General features: G+C 41.4%; 1 protein-coding gene across 2 annotated transcripts in view; it reads left to right on the forward strand.

The window, feature by feature from the left end:
* Positions 1-22,010, forward strand: part of C8H1orf21 (chromosome 8 C1orf21 homolog) — a 106,306-nt gene that overhangs the window by 76,420 nt on the left and 7,876 nt on the right. The window contains exon 4 of one of the 2 annotated variants that reach the window (XM_068691264.1): positions 1,595-2,203. In XM_068691264.1, the coding sequence (XP_068547365.1) occupies positions 1,595-1,717 (123 nt within the window). In that variant the 3' untranslated portion in view covers positions 1,718-2,203. Of the gene's footprint in view, positions 1-1,594; positions 2,204-19,331; positions 19,409-22,010 lie in introns of those variants that run through there. The other variant, XM_068691263.1, reaches the window with a different exon arrangement.

Below are 22,010 nucleotides of genomic sequence, written 5' to 3' on the forward strand. Positions count from 1 at the left end.
TTTTCTTTCCTTTAGCCATTTGGAGAAAGGAAGCCACTGTGACAGAGAGGAGACCGTCAAAGGGACAGGTAGTGGCAGCAGGAGGATGGTTTCAGGATTTGAAAGATGCTTGGAATATCATTCTGCCAGTAAAATGCTGCCTGTTTTCTAGATTTCCCTCTTCTTAGACCTGGGGAGCATGCAGTGCTTTGTTGTTTGATCAGGTCCACCTGAGTTACACATGGAAAATCCTCAGACCTTTCAGGTGACTGGACTCTGAAATGACTTGCTTTACTGGAGTCATTTCATAGTTCTAAGGAGTCAAAGGCAAATCATGCTTTATTTTTTATAAGGCCTTGACAGGATGCAGAAATTTAGCAGCTTGTGTATTGATGGGATATGATGCTCCCATCCCTATAAGTCACTCCGTCCTGCCCAGCCAAAAGATTAACATCTGCATGGGAACACTGAAGTAATGCTTACACTGATTTCCTTCCTGGTGAAAACATTTAGCAAGGAAACAGGACTTCAGCCACACCAGGGAATTGCTGCCGGCCAATGTGAGGAGATGGCGGCACCTCTTTCCACAGCACGGTTTGTTTGCAGCATGTTGTGCATTGAGCTGCTTTTCTGCATCCTCTTTTTTTTAAAACAAAACAAAACAAACAAAACAAAACAAAACAAAACAAAAACAAAAACAAAAACAAAACAAAAAAAAAAGCAACAAAACAAAACAAGCAGAGATCTTTTACCGAGCTTATGCTGTGGCACCACATCAGCTAGCGTTGCTCAGCCTTGCAGCAATCCCAGCCAGTGCTGGCCGCTGGCCAAGCAGTTGCCAGCTGCAGCCTGCCCATGACAGGTCCTCTAAGAATAGCCCCGGTGCTCTTTTTTTTCCTAAAAAAAAAAAAGAAAAGTAAATAAATAAATGTTTTAGCAATTGTCTGTGCTATAAACATGGAGTTTTTCCTCCTGACAGTCCCTTCGTTAGGTTGTGTCTGCAGTGAGCCATTGCTAACGCTGAGAAATATTTTTGAACTTAGTGGGGTGAGTCAGGGCTCAGCTGTAACTTGGTCATGGGGCAGCAGGGATGTGGATTGTCTGTTAGCGAGCGTCTAGTTTCAACAGTTTCAGGAACATGAGCAATTTCTCAGCTCATGTTAATTAGACTCATAACTCTTTCTGAGATGATCTAAGGCAAGGATTAATTATAAAAGTTTCCCAGTGTTAGAACATGTTTCTTTAAAGATTGGCATGCTTTCATTTTACGATTACCATGAAAGAATTTTCCTCTACTTCAAATCCTTAAAATGCCATTCTATCTTTATATGTAAATAACCACATTTATGAGTTTATTTAAACAAATCTAACTGTTAAATGGGAAAAACACATAAAAGGCCCATGCACTGCCAGCCCATTCAAAGTCTCAACCAAGTGGACTCGCATATTCCTCGTGGGCTCAGTAGCATTTTGGAAGCTGTTCTTCTGGCTGTACTTGTTTTCTCTCTTAAATGAAACACATCGTGGATTATTTTTCTATCTTCGTTTAAACAATAAGTGGCCTAACAAGGTGTCCTTATGTGTTCCTCCTTTTGTCTCCATATGTCTCTTCCAGGTCAGCTCAGTGGAGTCCAAATGGAGATGTGAATCCAGTGGGCCCCCTGTTAGACCATCCTGTTTGCTGTGCCACTCCTGGCTCAGAGCCTGTAGCCCAAACTTTGGCTTGAGCACCTGCTAAATCTAAGTGTTGTTAATGCCATGGCTGCATTTCCTTAGAGGAGGAAGGAAGTAGATCTCGATCAGGGTCCGTAAAGTAGTCTCAGAGTGAAAATACCCGATTTATATCAACCTCATTTGTTCAATTTTGAGAAAACCAATGTAAAAATGGTTAAACGGGTATATGAAAGGCTTGTTTTGGCTTGGTATACAATCACAAAAGTCCAGATGAAACAATGTCTTCTCTATGTCTTCTCTGTCTTCTGTGCTGCTTATTTTCCTGGGGGTAAATTTTAACAGGTTCTCACAGTATGATATCTGAGTGTTCCCTGTTGGGAATCCCTGTACCGGTTTGGAAAGCTTGGCCAAGTTTCCATTTTGTTTTCTTTTTTACTTTAAAAAGCTCTTTTCTTATGATTAAGTCATGCAGCCAAATAGTGATGTCATTTTTTTCAAACCGTACTTCTGTGAGTGCCTTAAAACAGAAAAGATTCAAATCTAGTTCCTGTGGCTTCTGGTTTTGACTTTTTTTTTTTTTTTTTCCTAGAAAAGCATTGTGCTAGCCTGTTCAGGAAACTGAGTTCAGGAAATGCAATAGAAGATCATTGGGGATTTTTACTTAATTTAGCTCTTAATTTTGCTTTAAATTTAGACTATAGGTTCTTCCCAGATGTTCATGTTTTTAATAATCTGACACTAAAGATCTCCCTGGTCTTAAGGCCCGTACTTAGGAGTCATGGATTATGTATGAAGATTACTATGTGCATGTAAGTTATTGAACTTGATTTTAACATGGTGGCATAGGCCATAAAGCTGAGGTAACTTAAGGAAGTAAAAGCCATGCAAATGCAAAGCACTAAAGTAATAACGAAGCCTTTGGCATCATGTTGGGTGATGAACTGCAGTGGGATTTCTCATTCAGCTTTTCACTGAAACCCTTTTGTGAAGCAGTGCTCCAGCCCTCAGTCTCCCTGAACTTCTGGCCCAGCTGTAAGTGAGACAAAATGCATTGGATCAGCTCTGAGTTTACAAATGTGGACAGATTAATTTGGAAAGACAGATTGCAAACGCACATCGTGGCCACAGTCTGAGTTCTATAAAAGCGATGTATGGCTGGTGCAGAATGATAAAAATTTGTATCAAGGGAACAGCTTAATTAACTGTTCTTGATTAAAGTAGTACAGTATGTGAATTTAACAGCTTGTCTTCAAAAGCAGAATGTGAAATCACTTATTACCGTGGCGCATCTTACTAGCAAATTGTGGGCTGCCAGAGGTTCTTGTGATTAATTGAGCTTAGAGGAACTTAACACTGGGGTGGGGGATAGTGAATAGTTTTTCTGCTCTTGCTTCAAGCCCACTGCCTCGTGCAAGAAGAGGAGTTGTCAGGAACAGACACTGGGGGGCACATAGGGGCTTGTGGAGAGGCCTGGTAGCTGCAAGGACAGGGCAGGCAAGGGGCTGCGAAGCAAGGGCTGCAGCAGAATACCTCTAGCAAACGTCAGGCAATTGCTAACAGCACTGCCATCCCAGCCTCCACATCGATGGGCAATTTGTGCATCATGGTTGTCGGGGGCCTTCAGGGTGTGGAGAATGGCCTACTTCAGAGCAGCACGATGTTCTTGAAGTTTGGTGTGTCTTGCTTCCGTCATCCTTTAGGTTGGGCAGCTGTTGTTCATGCAGAGTTTTCCTGATGGTCCCATTTTGTGGAGCTCCAGTCGTTTTGTGATTCTCGTAGACTTCAGAGCATGGAGCTGAAGGAAGTGATGTGTTCTGCAGCCTGTTGTAGCCTTTACAACCATCAGTACAATGCTGGTCCTTTTTACAAGAGCAAGATAAAGATAGCTTGTGTCCGGCAGGCTTCTGGATCCCGTTCAGCAAACTACTGTATAAGTTGGGGCTTCCATTTTCTATATGTCCAGTTGATTATTCCTGCAGAAATGTAATACCTTGCACTTAGGCCCCTGTTTGCATCATCTCCTGTCTCTTTCAATACATCCCTCCAAGTTGTCAGCATAACTTGGAAACCTGCAAAATTCAGTCCTTCCTGACTTGATGCTCTTTGTGGTTTTGGAAAGCTGACGTAGTCTGTAGTTCATTGTTATTCATCATCCCAGTCCCTAATGAAAATTCAGCTCCTGGACAGATACCAACAAAAGCCTGCTCAGTACATTCCTCCATTTTGACAATGTTCAACTGCAAACTACCTGGCGTGTGGCTTCCCAGCCAGCAGTGCACTTATCCTGCAGTGCTTTCATCTGGCAGGTCTAGAAAAACAGACCTGCTTTTCCAAACTTGTTTATGAAAGTGTCAGGAGAGATGGTGACAAAAGCCTTATGAAAACCAAGGGGTATCACATGTTTGTTGCAGTCAATATAACTGAAATATAGTATTTACATAAATATGAGTTGTTGTGTTGTTTTTTTTAATAGGTTTCAAGTATTGTTACTTTACAATGTCTTGCCATTATATTTTGTCTAAAAATGGTAATACCACAAGATGGATGTTTGCTTTAAAATAGAAGCTCAGATTGTGAAGCATAATGGAAAGCCCAAGGGTGAATTTTGGGAGCGAGTTTATTGCTGTGACATAAAGGGCGCTGACTGCTTTCATTACACAACACTTCACTATTAGTCAAAGCTCACATTCAGTCAGTATGATCAATTAGCACAGATGTGTAAGTAGTGTACTTTATCATTAGATTATGTCAAAACTGAGCTTAAAAAGTGTTTCCTTGTCTTCTTTAAGCTAACATAAAACTCCTGCTTAACCTTTCAGAATCAAGTATTTATACTTGATCTCCTCTGAAGGATCCTCCTGATTCCAATCAGAGAGTGTCTTCTGTGCATTTTTTCACTGTGAATAGGTAAATACGCTAGATGGGTGAGCATTATGACAGCTTGGAAGCAAGGTGGGTGAAAAACACGAACTTACAGCAGGCATACTGGCTTTTAGACTGGGCAAATGCACACCTGCCACTAATCCAAGATAAAGAATTAGTTTTTGTTCCTAGTGTACACAGTATCTCACCTTGACCATGATGACTATGATTAGCGAAGGTCTGCTAAACAGCAGAGGTATGTATGGTCTTTCTGAGAGATGCTCGCTCCTCCTGGTACCCTTTTACTGGGAGTGGGGCTTGCTGCATTACGTAGGCTCGCTGAGATGAGTAGGACTGTCTGTGCCTGCAGAGACTCTGATCTGCAGTAAGTAAATACAAAAACCAAACTTATTCTGGACATATCTGTGGCAACACATTTATCTCAGAGATGTATTTATTTCAGAAGCTGCCTGTGTTGTGACACCTAATAGTAAGACGCTGTTTTGTATTTTATGAGTGCTTTGAAAAAATTAGCAAAATCCACTAATATTGTGGTCAGTGAATTCATCTGAAATTGCCTGACAACGCTGTTCTATATATGAAGTAGAAAAATCAATAAATTTAATCCAAGGTAAAACAGTCTAGCTCTCTAAAGGAGAAGGCTGCCTTGTTTGCTCAGTGCTGGAAATGATTGCCTCATGCTAATTGAATAACATCCAGCAGTTGCGTGGCTGAATCTTTCAGACTAATTTGACTCATGGGGACCAAAGACACTAAATGAAGTATATTTGTCATGCCACAGTCCTACAGGATTATGAGCACTTGGATTCATTTGATCTGATGCATTCCAACAATATTAAGTAAGTCCATTTTTTATTGTCCTTTTGCACCTTATATTTTCCTGGCTGTGGAAGTCCAGCTTCTTACTTTTTGGAAACTGAGCTATGATATGACAAATATTTCTTGGCCAGTATTTCTGGCTCTGGCAGGGTTTGAAGAATTCTTGGCTGGCTTTTACAGTAGGCTGATAGCTTAGACCAAATATAACAAGAGGGAGAGTACGGCATGTAGAATTTAATTATGGTATTTGTTATATTATTTTTCTTGTCTTAAAATTCTTTGCTGTATTCTGGGTTTTGTGCTAAATAAGCAGTCATTCTAAAATGTTTTAATCGCTACTTAGATACTAAATAATTTTAAACAAAATATCTGAAAGATCCTTTTGTCTTTTAGCAAGATAACTGTGCTGTGAAACTTGCTTTCAGAAGTCATTTGGGAAGTCGGGTTTATGGAGTGCTTGGCAGGCAGGACTTACTCCTGGAATGTATGGGTTCTCTTCTGGAACCTTCCTTGCAGCCATGGTCATGGGCACTGTTCATAACGTGCAGAGACATGAGTTGTATAAATTGGAAGACTTTGCAAAGGTAGCTAGTGGATGTGAGTAAAGCAAAGGAAATAATGTGAATGCAAAGCCATGAGCTATACTGTAAAGGCATCGTTGTTGTTCTCACGGTAGCATTCGTACATAAGTAAATGACAGCTGATGAGGTGGGAGTGGGTACAGAGGAGAGCTGCTAATGTGCTGCAGCTTTTCACAGAAGCAAGCTTTGAGGTGGAAACCAAGAGAGAAAATGTTTCCCTTGGATATATCGCTTCCCTGGTGTGTTTGGCTTTGGCAAAAGTTCACTTTCAGGCAGATCAGTGAGTTGAAAGGACTCCTTACAGGGCCAGACAGGTCCTATACCTGCAGGAGCATACCGAAAGCACATGTCTGGGACCCTCCTGGTGGCAGACCTCAGTAAAATGGCCATAAACTGAGTGTTCAACTGCAGTCTTAAGGAGAGAAGGACCTACCAAGAGGCAAATGCCTTTCTGCACTGAAAAAAGTCTCTGCATGAGCATTATTAGCCTATTAATGTTGGCCAGAGTTTCTGCTTGGTCCAAGATAGCATATGCCTAGTGTCAGTGCAGCTACCCTGGGTCCCTTGGGAGCCCATGGAGACAAAAATTTGCTTACCCAGCAAGCTTGCAGTGATGCAGCTAAAATTAATTGGAAGTGATTTTAAGCCTCAGGAATTTGGGGCTTAAACTAAACTCTGGATTTGAGGATTAGGAGGAGACCACCTAATCATCTAAGTGTTTGTCTTCCCAGATAATCCTTGATAACACGGTGAGCCTTCATGTAACTCATATTGAATTAACAAGTTAACGTGCTCTTCTGGAAGCACAGGCAAGGGTTATAGCTGTGTGCTGGGTCCAAGGTGAGAGGCTGGAGTAGTCACAGCCCTTGGCGCTGCCTGAGCAGGAGGAAAGCATGTTGATGGGCTGGAGGAGAGAGACTGTGAAAGTCCCATGGCACAGCAGCTTGCACGTTTGATGCAAGCACCTCCGTACAGGTACTGTTACAGGAGGCCACTCTGAGGCAGAAGAGCCAGCCCTGGCAAGACTGAGGCATCAAATATTCATAGTACCAGAAAGGCTTTAATGATCCTGGAGCGTTAATAGGACACTACCATGTTACTACCCACTTATTTATAGCTGAAAGTTTGAGGCAGTGTGTGACTGCCTGCGTTTCATTTGGAGTATGTGGATAGAGGAGCCTTGGCTGAAAGGAGCGTGTTCCCTTCTGCTCGTTGCACTCAGCTGATCTCTGATGCTTACGTGGGGCTCAAACATCACAAAATGGGCCTCTTGTGCTCCCCCATCTGCTGTATGCCCTTCCTTTCTCCTCTGAAGGTTATTTTGGAAATTCTGCCCATACGCAGCTGTGGCTCCTTGTGCTGGCCTCCTTGCCCATCCTGTGGCTGGTTGTTTGCCCACCTTCTCTCTTGGCTCTCTTTTCCTGCTTGCCTTTCCCAGATGTTTGGAACAAACAGAGCAGTATTACAAAGAGCCCAAAAAATTGTTAGCAAAGATTCCAACAAATCCATTTGATTCCTCAGGGACCTGCTTCATTGCGTGCGGTAGCCTCAGCAGTGGGAGAGGCTGCGCTCTCCACCAGCAGACAGTGAGAGCCACCCCACATTGCTCTGGCAGGGAGGAAGGTGATCCTGACACGAGGGTCACGTCTCTGCATTTCAAAACTGCTCCTGCAGTCCTTCAGGTTGAGAAGTTTGGGGCGAATGTTGTCAGAATTGGCTAAGCACCAAACTTAGAAAGGACGGCGTTTTAAATGTCTTAGTAAAAGATGCATGATCCATTCACCGGGACTGATAAGCCTGCCTCTTGAAGGCCAAGTGCGCTGCTCACTGGGTCTTGAGGTATGAATTCTTGTCTGTTATTAGCAGTTCGCAGCATGTGCCTTTTTCCAGGGCTTCCCTTCCTAAAGAAAGGCCAAGGAAGGGTTATACATCATTTCTGCTGAGGGTTGTTCAGAAGTTGCGAGTTCATCGCACAGAACAGAAAACCTACTGCAGTGTTTGGCAGAATGCTTGTATAGGTTCTGTAGAGCCCTGATAGCCATGTCTTGGCTGCTTTTCGCTTTGCCAGAGACATGAACAAGCAAGAAATATTGATTACAGCATACTCACATTGTGATTTCAAAGTAGATGTTGGTTTTTAATGCTCTTAGCAGCAATCGGAGAAGGTTCTTCGCCCGTTGCAGCTGCTCTGCTTTTATGTGTCTCATACTGTTATAAAAAGGCAGAGGGATTGTGGGGCTTCGGTGACTTTAATAAAATCTATTTTTACTGTTAGGATCACTGATGTAGTATATGGCTTGAATTAAAGTTCTCATCACATTGAGATTAAGCAAGTAGTTAATTAAGTGTAGGGAAGCAATTGATAATACTGGAACAACTGTAGTGAAAAATTGGACTATTTTCTTACTAAACTCTTGTTTTCTCCTACTTTTCAGTACCATTCCTGTGAAATGTGCATTGGACTATGCTTCTGACTCAGGCAGATAGCTTTCATGTTTGGCAATATTGCATCTCATGGTAGTAACGTGGCAGTACATAATTTTTTGAACATTCCTGGGATGGGAAAACCCTATTAAACTTTAGAGGTGCTTTTATTATCATTGTATTTTCCTGGCTTGAAAAGAAAATAGAGTGTGTGTTAAAACTTGGCATCTGCAAATGGCTGAAAGTCAAATTGCAGAATTGAAAGCTGGTTTTGATTAGAAATAGGAAAATTGAAGATGATGTAAGAGTGCATGCTTTGGTTGCATGGGATTTTTGTTAATTTTTGGAAGACCTGTTAGACTGTGAGTCATGGAACAAACAGATATTTTACATTATTATCATGTGTTTGTACTAAAGCATTGTGGCTTTTTGTTTGTTTATTTGTTTATTTGTTTGTTTGTTTTAGTAATCCCATGGTTGAGGCAGGAAGACAGATCATCCTTTACAACTCTTTGGCTTGAGAGAGCACTGTACCACAAATTTTAGGTACCTGTTAGAGAAACTGAGATCTGTTTATTTCTCCTGCAGCTGTTATTTGCCTCGTTTTTTTCTGAGGTATGAATGCACAGTGTATAGGTGTCTCCTGCATATGTAGGGACATGTCAGCTGTAAACCATGCTTTCCAGTAACAAAATGAGTACATGCTGAGTACACTTAGAGAAGTCAAAGGGGGTTGAACCAGTGCTGCCTCTGTTTTTGAAAGAGTTGGGCTTGCAACCCCAAAATATGTGATCTACTCTGTTTTTCAAAGCTAAGCATATTTTCTATTTTTAGGGAAACCTCGAAAGTAAAAATAGTTGGTGGAGCCACATGTAGCTTCCGTCCGGTTGCTCAAGAGTCTCAGATAGGGCTGCTGTTAGCAGAGATACGCCATCTCGGGATGTGCTGGGTTAACCTCACTGGTTTGAGATGCCACATCTTGCATCTTGTGAGATGCAAGACAAACAGGAGCTTGTCTTGCTCTCACATGTGGCAAAACACATGATACGGCCTGACTTCAGTAAGGCTTTAAATACTGTGACTAAAATTGGAAGCACACTCTGTAGGAAAGATGTAGGCAGAAGGGAAAGAGCCCAGAGGGGAGTGACAAGAATGGGAGGTTTAGCAAACGTAAGCTGTAATGGAAGATGGAATCAATTGATGTGTTTAGCCTAAAATACAGAAGGAAATGCAAGTCACCCGATATATAAAAGGTTACTTTAAAAGGCATGACAGTCATCTTTCCTCTGTGATCGCAGGAATGCAGGAAGACATTGGACAAAGATTTAAGCTAGGTAGAAGGAAAATGTCTGAACTTTCAGGGAAGTGGCACAATGACAGGCTGTTGAGAAAACCTTCAGTACTGGGGTTTGGAGAACGAGTTAGACAGAAATCCTTTGACGTGGTTTAGGTACCACGTGGTTTAGATGCCCTCAGGTTGTTCGTACTCTGAAATGTCTTCCTGTAGTGCTATTTGGTACCATGGGAGGCTTTCAGGTGACCGTTTCACAATGCTATCTCACATTTTGATCAAGGGACTGCTGGCATTCAGTGGGTGTGTGGTGGACCCATCCCTGGCCATGCTGATCTCGTGTGTGTATCAGACCTCCTCTCCTGCTGCCAGTCTCTCCTGAGGGAGCAGATGCCATTCCATGGCAATGCCACTGCTGGGACTGATGCATGGCAGCTGCAGTGTCAGCACTAATGTTTTACTAGACAAAAGAAGATTTGCTGCTTTCCGGCAAAAGCGGGCAGAGCTCATTTTGAGTCTTTTCTGTGCCCTCCCCTACCTGTGAGGATTTGGGAAGAGGCAGTACAGAAGGTGAGCTGATGGGCACTGTAAAATCAAAGTGGATAATGGTGGGCTTATCAGGCACACAATCACATAGTGACTCTTAAATATATGTTGGACATCAGTATTTTCAGGCCTGCAATTCAATTTTAAGGTAGCTTTTCACCCAGTATTGGTTTGGTTATCTTCCTCTAATCTGCAATATCCCAAGCATCCAAAGCTATTTCTGTTCATCGTGGATGGAATGTGTTGACTTTGTTGGTGCCCTATTTTGCTAACACTGAGGAGACACACTTATTTATCTGTTCTTTTTCGAAGGAAACTTAGAGGAGACAAACACTTAAAAACCCACCTTCTGTAACTGAATTAAATAACTTATAACATTTTTAAACGGCTTTTGGTTTCTTTCATTCTGCTGTATACCATATCTGTTCTCATTATTAGTCTGAGATAAATTTGTTTGGAAAATCCGGGGAAAATCCATTCCTGTACACCTGAGGACCGGAAGCTCAGTAATTGAGCAGGCTGCTGTATTCATTGTAATATTTTTTTTTCTATTATTCAGAAGCAACAGCTAAACAAAGCAATGAAAAGATTGTACAAAACATATACAGCAGTTTAAGGTTCCTCCTGCAGCCATAATACTTCACATGTATGTCATGGTACATTTGTCACACTTAATATTCACACTGTTATGCCTATGTAGCGAGAACTGTAACTCTGCTCTCTTGGGCCTTAAATTTTGCACCACTTACAAATTTTAGAATTAATGCAAATAAAACAGACACTGAGAGGAGCACAATGCAGACATTGAAAATGTGCTCCAGTGATGGCATTTACATAACTGCAATCTACCAAAAATTTTAAAATTTTCACTTTGGACAGTGCTGGTAGTATGAGAGCTTATTGTAGGGGAACTCTTGCTGTTTTGAAACATACATTAATGTGATTTTATTTCCTTTGTCAGACACACAGCAAGTGGAAGATGTTAGCAGCAGTGTCCATTCGGCATCAGCCTGCCACATGCAGCATACAGTTTTCACATGTTTAGGAGCTGTGTTTGTCAGCGGTCTTGGCTGGCTTTGGCAGTGCAGAAAGATCTCAGGGTACTGTGCTTGTGTGTGCCTGACTTGGAGGCACCTCTCAGGGAACTGCTTCTCCAGTGGGGGGTGGGTGCAGAGCATGTTCTGCAAGCAGGCTGTTGAAGCTCAGTCTTGCCTCTGATGAAATTTTAGGTCCAGCTATTTAAAAATCCAAGAACAGCACATCTAGTTCTCTAGATATTTCTCTTGTATATCTTTGAAGGGCATAAAGCTCTTCAAAGCCATCCCAATAAAAAGCTCTGCAAAAATTGTAGTAGCAATAACCTGCTTGCCATGCCAGCAAAGTGCTTTATTCAGGAAATACTGGATACATACCTTGCTGCAGACAGGCTGCATAATACTCCAGGTTACTTCTAAGACCGTCTATACTGTTTATTCCTGGCTATAAATGTTTTACAGACTTCACACCATACCCTTGTTTCATAGTTAATGCCAGCTCTTTCCACGTTACTACATTTGATGGCAAACTACTTTTGGGAGACATACGTGAGAAATACGAGGGTATGAGTAATATATACATTTACTGTAAATAAGTGTATTTCTGTGAAAGCTTGTTGAGAGAGAGAATAATTAATGACATAGGCTTAATAAGCAGTAAGTTAATTTTGAGCCAGTTTTTGTTATCCAGGGTGGCCGTACAATCCAGAAGACTGACATACCCAGAAAAGAGCAAGGTTGATTGTGCTTTTTGTTGCTAAGTACCCTAAAAACCTCTGAAGTTTTCTCAGGAGTTAATCTAATCTTGTAATTTGTCGACAATGTAGTTTTAAACTTTTATCCATCTATTTTTAATTTGCTAGATAAAACTTTCAGCCATACTGATGTACCAAAGCCATTAAAGGTCTGATCCATTAGGAGAGCTGGTGAGCAGGTCTCCTTTCTGCCTACAGCATTTTTTTCACAATAATTCTGGATATGTTTCAATGTAAGCAAATGTTCTTGATGCCCTGGAGCAATCCCATATCACCTTGGTATCTGTTGTACACAATTGTGAGGGCCAGTATTCAGTCAGTTTTTTCCCTTGCAAAGCTTAACAGGGGGTGATCCTCAACTTCATTTTGCAGACTGTTGCCCTCGAAATGGAGAACCAGGAAACCCTGACGTTTAGGGTGGTGCAAACCTCCTGTTACAGAACAGAGGCACTTCTCAAGTAATCACACTTCTGATCTTCTGTAAGGGACACCTTGAAGTTTAGCAATCTATCTGCAGAAAAGAACTTTGAGATATAATGGTCCATATGTATTTATGTTCCTTATCATTAATTTCATCTGTTTACCTCTTTTCATTTCCTGTCTTCATGCCAGCTCTTCCCATGTCTGCATTTCAGTTTGTCTTTAGCCTTCCTGGTATATGGTTACTCTACAAAATTCATTGGAATTCCCATGACCAAATAGCCTCATGTTCATAGTGGGGGAGGAGGAGTTGAAAAGCTGATGGGTAAGTTTAAAAACTTGTAGCTGTTAGATGTAGTAAATATTAATGCCCTTTGAAAACCCTTTAGTGATAGGAGTTTTCCCCTTTTTTTTCCCTTTCTTTTTTTTTTGTTCCTGCTCTTCAGTGATGCTATTTATCAAAGTTCAAAGACCAGTAACTTTGGCTGAGAGTGAACAGTATTGAGATATTGCAGGAGAAGTCCTTCATTTTTCTCCGGAGAGACCTCTTTGCTGTTTTGTGTGTTTGTTGTTTGTTTGTTTTTTTTTTTTTTAATTATTATTTTTATTTATTTATTTATTTATTCTTTTTAACTTTACATTTCTGGTTGGACTTTTCAGATTTGTTGCTATCCTGCAACCTGAACTAAGCGTAAGAGGCACAGTAGGCTTTTCTCTAATAATCACCCCCTGGTTTTAACCTCTGTAGGATTTAAAAAAGCAACTACAAATTACTTACCTCGCTAGTTGATCTTGCTTTCAATATGCAAACAACTGATCCAAGAAAAAAAACAGGAGGGTGGCAGCCAGAGCAGAATGCAGGCAACGTCCGGTAAGTTATCCCTGAAGAGGGAGATTAATGCAGGGGAGCCAGCAGGGTGAGAACTGAAATGAGACCAAACCTGCAGATAGAGCATGTTTGTTACCCTGCCTCCAGCCAGAACCACAGTCTGCAAGCGCTTTGTTTGCTTACTCTCTTGGAGGGTTAAATTAGGCTTTGTTCAAACTGCTCTGAGGTTGGAGCAAGTTCTCAGGTAGTCTTTTATTTACTTCATTTTTTTCTTTCTTCTGTCTGGTCTCCAGATTCATCCAGCCCTTGTACCCAATATGCTTCTGCAGCCTCATTTTATTCTTCCAAGTCGTGCTTGCCTTGAATTGCTGTGTTGGCTTCTTCAGTAGGTTATCTGGTGATAGTATCTCCACGTGGATTGTGTTTATTTTGTACAGGCACAACAACTGTTTCTCTTCTGTGCTTTGAAGGCCTGGGCTGAAAGCCACCAGCACTCAATGGAACAACTCTTGTTGACTTTAAATCAGACCTTGCTGAGCAAGATGAATACGTGTATGCGTGCTTATAGGGTATCACTGACTGGTAAATAAACACTAAAAGAAGCATTTCTCAGATTACAGCATATGGACGACTTTCTGGTGGGCTGTAGAAAGCCGCTCAGGATTCACCCCATTTTTACCTGCTTTTATCACTTTTCAAGTAATTTTTTTTTTTTTTTTTTTTTGGTGTTTTCAGAATCCCTTTCTTCCATTTTACATTTCAGGAGCTAGAGTCACTACAGTAAAATTTACCCATAGTACCTGGCAAAGAGCAGCATGTTTCAGGATGAGGCCTCTGGAATGAATTTGAGGAAACCATGGACTGCTGATAAAAGCACAGGATTTCTCTCTGCCAAATACGAGTTGTGCTCCTGGCATCTGTGCAGGCTCCCAGCGTGTTGTTGGCTGGGCTCGTGGAATCATATTCTTTTCCAAAATAAATGCCCAGCTGTGTGTCTGTTTCTCCCTCCCCTGTCCATGCTTGAATGGCCACAATTTCAGCCAGAAGTCTTCAGCCTTCACTTTCTCCCATTTTGTTAATTGGGAATAAAATTTAACAAACCTACTCAAAAAAAAAAAATTGTTCCGATGTCCAGTTTATCAAGAAGGACCTTTTACAGGAGTAAGGCATCATGGGCAGGTCCCTCATTCTTAGTTGGGGAAAATTTGGCCTAACGCTCAGTGCAAGGTGCTCCCCAAAACAGGGCTCCTTTGGCAGACAGCATTTTCTAGGAGCCTGGGGCAAGACGTGTGTCAGTAGTGGAGTAGTGCCAGCACCCGTTGACTTGTGTCATGGTTGTGCCTTCAGGAGTCTACGTGACTGAGTCCACGTTGTGAAATATCAGTAGTCACAGGTATCTGGGATGTGTTTGGGAGATCAGGGGAGTTCGTGCCAATGTTTGCTTTTCTCATAACCGATGTTGATAGACTTACCATGGAAAGGTATAAGGTCCTTCTAATGATGGGGATGATAACAGCTTTTTGAAGCATCTCCTCAACGTGAACATTGTCCCTTGTGACTTGGATAGGATCCCGAGAGGAGGAGCAGGGTGGGCTTTGTGTGTTAGCACTATCTGATGTACACACTCCATGCCATGCTCTGACTTACTGAGAGTGTCCCCAGGACTCCCTTCTGGACCACACAGTGTATGTATGTATACACATTATGGTAGGGATAATGTGATTCATCTGGTGAATGGGATTAAAGAATAATTCTCTTCCCCCTTCACCAGTGTCTGAGATTTTTCAATGTTCAGTTTGCCCCTGCACTATAAAGTTAGCAAGTTATCCTAAATAACATTTTCAGACGGTTTTGCTTCCAAGTAACAGGAGAAAGAAGGAGGAGGCTCTGTTAGGCCTGTACAGACTTCCTGCAAATGGGGATATAAAAAGTCAGTGCTTGCATATGTAGAGAGCAAGGAAACTCTTTGTACAATCAGTAAAGTCTGTCTTTCTCCCATGTTCCCCCTCATTTATCAAGATAATCCATGTAAAATATCACTACCTGAGGCTGGTTCTCATAACTGAGGGGCACAAAAAGTGCTGAGCTGTCAGACTGAAATTTTACATTTCATTTTTCAGACTTTCTAACTGAGCCATTTGTTCTTTCTTTTCAACTACTATTATTTTGAAGAATGGTACGTTATAAAAATAGAAAAAAATATATCATTTTTTCCCTAAGTGATTTTAACAGTAAATCAAATAGCCCCAGAAACCAGTTTGAAAGGTGCTGCAGGCTGCTTTGAAGGAAAACATAATCTTGATACAAATGAGGAATGTTGTTTATAAGTATTTGAATAATTGTAAACTACCAATATCGAGTAAAATATGATCACTGTCTGTACCCTTTATGTTTCTGTGGACTGTGTTTTAGTAGCAAAACATAAGTTTACAGATGTAAATGTATCTTAAAAGCAGTACTAATTTTAGTGCATGTGCCATTTACAGACATTGGTGACTCCATGGTACAGCTGCAAGTTGGATACTTGAAGATTTTCTGAGTTGCAAAAATAATAGTGTTGAAACAAAAAAAGCTCATTTTTCTTGCACTAAGTTTTACTATTCTGTGTTTTTTCCCCGTTTGGTTGCATATTTGCTCAGTTATTGCAACATTGGAGAAAAACACCTGAAGACCAAAATGTGATTGCCGGTTAATGAAAATTAGCCATTAGGTGGCAGAATTGCTAATTGCACCTTTAATTATTTCTTTCTGGACAGTCTCATCAATTAAGAAAAAAAAAAAAAAGCACATAAAATGATATGTAGTCTCTTCATTAAATATCTGAGAGCATCTCTGTATTGGCCCTATGTTATTAAGCCTTGTGCTTTTGGTCATGAGTGTTCGAGTCAAGCAGAAAGACTGTTTGCAGCTTACTTGTGTCCATCTGTGGTAATCTGAGGAAGAAAAGAAAATGCCTAAAATGAAGCTCCCATGGCTTTGTAAGAGGGGAAGCATCAAGGGGAATGCTGACAGATACATAATTATAATGGCAGTAGTGGCTGTTGCTGTGTTAATAGCATCTGGCAGTGGAATCACTGCCATCTGTTAACACCCTGAAATTCTGAAATGGCACATTCTTTATGTAGAGATTAACAATAATTAACGAATCTATCAGATGAAATCACCTTGATTTGATGACAGCTTTACCCTGATAATGATTAATTGCGAAATAATGGGGAGTAAAATGCCCACTTACCAGTAAAATGCCTTCTTACCACAGACTAGCTAATGCCCCTATCCAAGTACAGCATTCTGCATGGCTTATTTTTAAAGTTGTGATGAGAGGCGATATTTAATGTGTTTCCTTCAAATAATCCGTATAAGCAGAGCTAGATTAAAAGCTAAATTTTACATATTAATTTCTATTTGCAGCAGATTAGGACTCTGAAAACACTTGCATTTCTGCAGATGCATGGTAACTTACTCAGTGTTAATCACTGACTCACGTGCCTCAAAGACAGAGAAAATGAGTTTGAACTGAGAGAAGTGACACTTCAGCCCAGGTCCAGTCAGCCTCAAAGAGCAATCCGACTGCCTTAAACTATTTCGGGTTTGTCAGCTGGGTGTCATCGTGTTGTCTGTCAGATGTAACCTGTGGTTGATGTTGCTAAAATTCATCGCTGCCTGATGCTGCCATTAAACAGCTTACTTGTGGAGGTGAATTACTTCAAAAAGTATTTTGAATTAAGCAGTGGGTTGGGCCTGGAAATATAGGGGGGATGAGTAAGACTTTGGTAGTAACTGTGAATGTGTGAGCTAGCCCAGCCATGGCTTGTGGCTAACAAACCATCTGGTTTTGCTCAAAATTAGAATCCAAACCATTAGTTTCTGATGAATCAGTGTCTCTTCAACAGCGATGGGAAAAAAATATTCCATTTATTTGTATTTTGAAGAATTATTTTTGAATATCTGTTTTTGTCAAAGCCCATATTTTGGTCAACGTAATGATGTATCAGTGCTGTAAATAAGAGGTATGAGCAAAGTACTGAGCCAGTTCAGGGGCTGGTTGGATTTCATTTTTCTCCTAATTCCTCTTCTGTTTACTCCTGCTGAGGAGCAGATGGAAAAGGTGACATGTTCTCTGATTAAACAGAAGAATTGTAAGAAATAAATAATTGAGGTCTGTTAATTATCAGAAGCAATAGGAGAGGAAAGAATAAACTTTGCACTCTTGAAGTCAAGTAAAACTAAATTTTATTTCTATCTCCATTTGTAAGTCTGATAATATGGTAAATAACATTCTGGGCTCCACAGAGAGAAGGCAATATGTATTTTTCTTGTGTCTGTCTATTTGTTCCTAAGTGACAGAAGTTTCTATATACTGGAATTTGTGCTGATGCCAGCTACTGATAGAGCTGCACTGACGCCAAACCACAAGTGGAGGTGTGGAAAGCTGGGTTTGTGTCACCCTGATTTATCGTAGCTCCAGACGCGGGAGCTGTAAATCAGAGCTTTCCTTGCCTTTTAATGGGAGCAATGGATTCACAGTAGTCTTTTGGTGGAGAACAAATGAGCGGGCCGAGCAGACTTGCGGATAAAGGCTGGGCTTGCCTGGTGCATGAGGCTGGAGTTCATCTGGCTCCTGGGTTTCATGTCCTCTTCCCTGTGCAACCTACTTCTCTTATTTTGCTTGACAATGAGTTCACCGTGCATATAGAGAGTCATTCACAGCTAAAATTCAAAGATGCTTTGAAAGCAAACGGATTCATCTTCTGTTCTGCTGTGTTGACTTTCTGTCACAGGATGCTGGGAAGGCAGTGGCTGAGGGAAGCAGGGGTGCTTGGTAGGGCTGGGAAGGAAGGCTTGTTTCTCTCTCACTGTTATTTTCATGCAAGACACTTTTCTGTTTGGGAGGATTAGAAGATATCCTTGAACAGTGTTAAATATGCTGAGGCAGTTGATGTTTACATTCCTTGTAGAATTATTCATTAAAATATTAACTGCTAGACAGTCTATCTTTTTTTTTTTTTAATTCAGTGATTTAGTAGCCCTCTTATAAATCATGTTGTGTCATTCAGACATTCAAAGACTAAATAAGACAAAACAAAACTGTCAAAATTACCCACAAAAGCACTAATTCTTGCTTTTACGTTTCTTAAATTGTCACAGGCTTGATGCACTGAAGAAACAGAGAAGGATTTGTGTGGCGGGTGGGCTATAAATTTTAACTCAGCTCTCTTCCATCTGTACCGTCAGCTTTCCCTAACACACTGTGCTGATGTGAAAGGGGCTATATCCTGCTCCCAGTCTTCGCAGACAACAGAAGCATATGCACTTTGGTTCACAGCAACTTCTGGCACAAGAGCAAGGGGTACCTTGAAATGCTGGCTCTGGACTCAACTCTTTTCCCTCCCCACCATTTTGTTATGTTTCATTGTGTTTTTAGGGGTTCTGGTTCTCCACAAAGGACTCGATTGTGTGCTTGTTGATAAACGTGTTCTGGTGGCCTTGCCTGGGCCCCTTGTGTCCAGTTTCATGGCTGAGCCAGTAAAATCTGCCACTGATGTTCTCCTCTTCGCTGGAACATTTAACATGTGGTTTCTCCCATATTTAATATATGTTTTCTCCCGTACATCGTTCTCCCTGCAATGCTCGTGTCTCACCTTCATTCTGAGCAAACCTACAAGTCTGGGTGACTCTGGGGCTCTGCCTCGCTACCTTCAGGTGCTAATTAGTGGCGGTGTTCATACAGCTCTGTGAGGAGCAGCCCCCGGTGCACTTGGACTGCAGGAGGGCCATTAGCCAGCGCAGCATTCGATGGCTGCAAATCCCCCAGGGACTCACCCCATGACCCGGGGCTGTGCAGCAGCAAGCCCCCAGCCACTGAACTGGTAACATTTAACAATTGCCCACCCAGGGTGATAGCCCCATGTTTCACAGGGTTGTAGCATCAATGGTTTTGCCTTTAATTTTGTTTTTTTTTGTTGAGCTTTTCGCATTCGGTTGCACAGGTGGCTGGACCCAGCAGCATGTGATGCAGTGATGCCAAATGCCTGTTGTGCTTTGCTGCATGATAAATACTGATGGTACCTCTACTGTGTTTTCTGTGTATTTCAGGAAAAAAGTGCCAGTTCAAATGTAAGACTTAAATCTAATAAAGAGATCCCAGGATTAGTACATCAACCCAGAGCAAAGTAAGTTCTATTTTTATTTTCAATTTAGTACAAATGTGTGCAAGATTAAAGAGGTATCTGTGAAATTCCCAGTTATTGCCAAGCACAAACCGATTGGTGGTTCCAACAGCCTGAAATCCATACCCACTTTAAATAAAACAGGTAAGAACAAGAACACAGCTGGGTAGCATTGGTGCTGACATCCCTGCAGTGTCTGTCCTGTCCTTTGCACGGCCAAGATGTGCCATACAGTGTTACTTCTCAGCTTTCCATGCAACTTAAGCATAAACAAAATTATATATGTACTAATGTTCCTAAATACTAGCAGTTAAGTTCCCAGGGAAGTTTTTGCTATCTCTTGGCTTTGGTTATCAGATGTACAGCCTCACAGACCCCTGGGATAAGTAACGGCAAACTTTTCCATTTAAAATAGTGAAGTTGTTTCTCTAAAATTAGGGTTGATGTGCAGCTGATGTCCAGTCCCTAGCCAGAGTTCTCTGCTGTGCCATGGCTGAGATCAGTACACATTGCATATGCCATGAAATATTTAGCTCCTGGGCTAGTAGTAGCTCCTTTCTTATCTAAATCACTGTTACATTTTAATCACTAATTGGGTTGAAAATAACATTACGTGGAGCCATATATCACGTTCTTAACGAAGAGGTGATAAAGCTTTGCTGTTGAGTTTTGAACAATAGCAGAAGTGCTGTTCTTTATGCTCTGCCTTCAGGGCACTTATTACTTTAACTTGCTGCATACCAAGTGTGCAGTTTCAAATCTGGAAACTTCAGTAATTTCCTAATGAACTGACAGTGTAATTCAGCCTCCTTTGAAACTGAAGAAATCAGTGCTTCAGTTATAATTGCAAAGAAGTTCACAGCAAGGAGGTGGAGGTAAAATCACCCTTCAGCAAAACTGTTTCATTACTGTCACCTGGTTCTTCCCAGCAGGGTCAGAGGTGCATTTAAGTGCTTTGATACCGAGGCACAGTCACCTTCCTCTGTGACTGCCAGTATAAATCAGCCTGGGCCAAAAGAGACATCCCTTTTCATGGGTCACCTTCTCTGATGCACCCAGGACAGAAGGATTGTGTGGGTTCAGGGACACCAGTCTATCCTCAGACTCCAACATTAAAAGTTCCTGTAGAAATCAGAACTGACTTTCATTCACCAAAAAGCACCTTCCTAAAAATAATAGTTTGGCAAAAGTAAATAATCCATAACATTCCCGCAAAAACAAAGGCAGCCTCTAGGAGAATTGCAGAATGTAACATTAGGTTGTTGGGTAAAACACTCACTGTTTGCCTAAGCCTCTGCTGTTTACGCAATACACTGTTGATGTGTACCAGTGGATTTCTCTTTGTGAAGTAGGTACATGTGTTTGAGTTCCTAATCACCAAGTCAGCAAATATCTGTTACCATGTGCACATTTGGTTTTTTAGGTTTATAATCTGAAAACCAGGAAAATTCGGATTGCAAAGGGGAAGGTAGCATTGTGTGGGAAAGGGCTACTTAGCTAAAAGAGCAGAAATAAATGCAGAAATTATGTTTCTTGGAGGACCCTTCTTGCAGAATGGGTGTTATTTCAAAACAAAAAGTAAACAATGTACCAAAGTAAGATTGCAAGGGCTCTTCCCATACATAGGAAGATTCAGATTTCTGTATCTGGAGCCCTGGACTCAAAAAGCAACGTGTGTAGGGAGCCTGTAGACCAAGGCCAAGGAGCTGGTCCTCACTCTTAGTGATGGGTGCCAATACCTGCCAGATCCTCCTTCATCCCTGCACCATGCCTTGAGTTCTCAGGCACTTGCTCATCCTCAAAAACGACTGTGCTGACATCTTTGGCAAGCTACATGATAAAGTACGTTCCATTGAGGACTCCTGAGACATGTTAGAAACTCATGGAGTAACGGTGCCTGAAGCATAAAATGAAAGAAGTGGTATTTCATACCATTTTTATCCTGCTAGGAATCCCGTGTTTTCATAAAATGTGTTCCATCAGCCTGCCATGAAACATCTGAAAAAGCATTCACATGCCTTCTGATGTGCTTGTTAGAAAATAATGATTTCCACATTTCTATTTGGGGAAATTATTTTCTTCTGAAGGAATGCCCAAAAATTCTGCTTAGATTCAGTGGTTTTCTGTCTCGTATTCATTAACACTGTCAGTTCCCTGCTAACGTTTTTATAATTTCACACAGCTCCTCAAAACCAACACGCTGTCAGCATTTGTGTGTTGCATCTCTAAAATAGCACGGCAGTCTTACTGCCCAGCTAAACTTTTCAGAAGATCATGGCCTACCCCCAGTGGGACTTCTGATGTATATGGCAGTGCAATGCTTTTTTTGCCCCCTCCATTTAATTTCCTTACAAATGATGGTTGATGTGAGTTGCAACAGTATCATCTCATTTCACTAGAAACTGGGTCTGTGCTGTTGCAAAGGGAAGAGTATGTTTCCTGTGCTCTCTCCATCTGGTGAAGTGCTGTGCTATGAGGTGGGTCCTTTCCCTCCCTGCCGTACTCTTCAGGTCCTGCAGGGTCTCTGCTGGGGCTAAATTCCTGCATCTTTTAAATTGGATATACCAGAGTCACACCTGGGCTCATGCTAACGCTGCCTTCTATC

Source organism: Anas acuta, chromosome 8, assembly GCF_963932015.1.
Source record: "Anas acuta chromosome 8, bAnaAcu1.1, whole genome shotgun sequence".
NCBI classification, from domain to species: domain Eukaryota; kingdom Metazoa; phylum Chordata; class Aves; order Anseriformes; family Anatidae; genus Anas; species Anas acuta.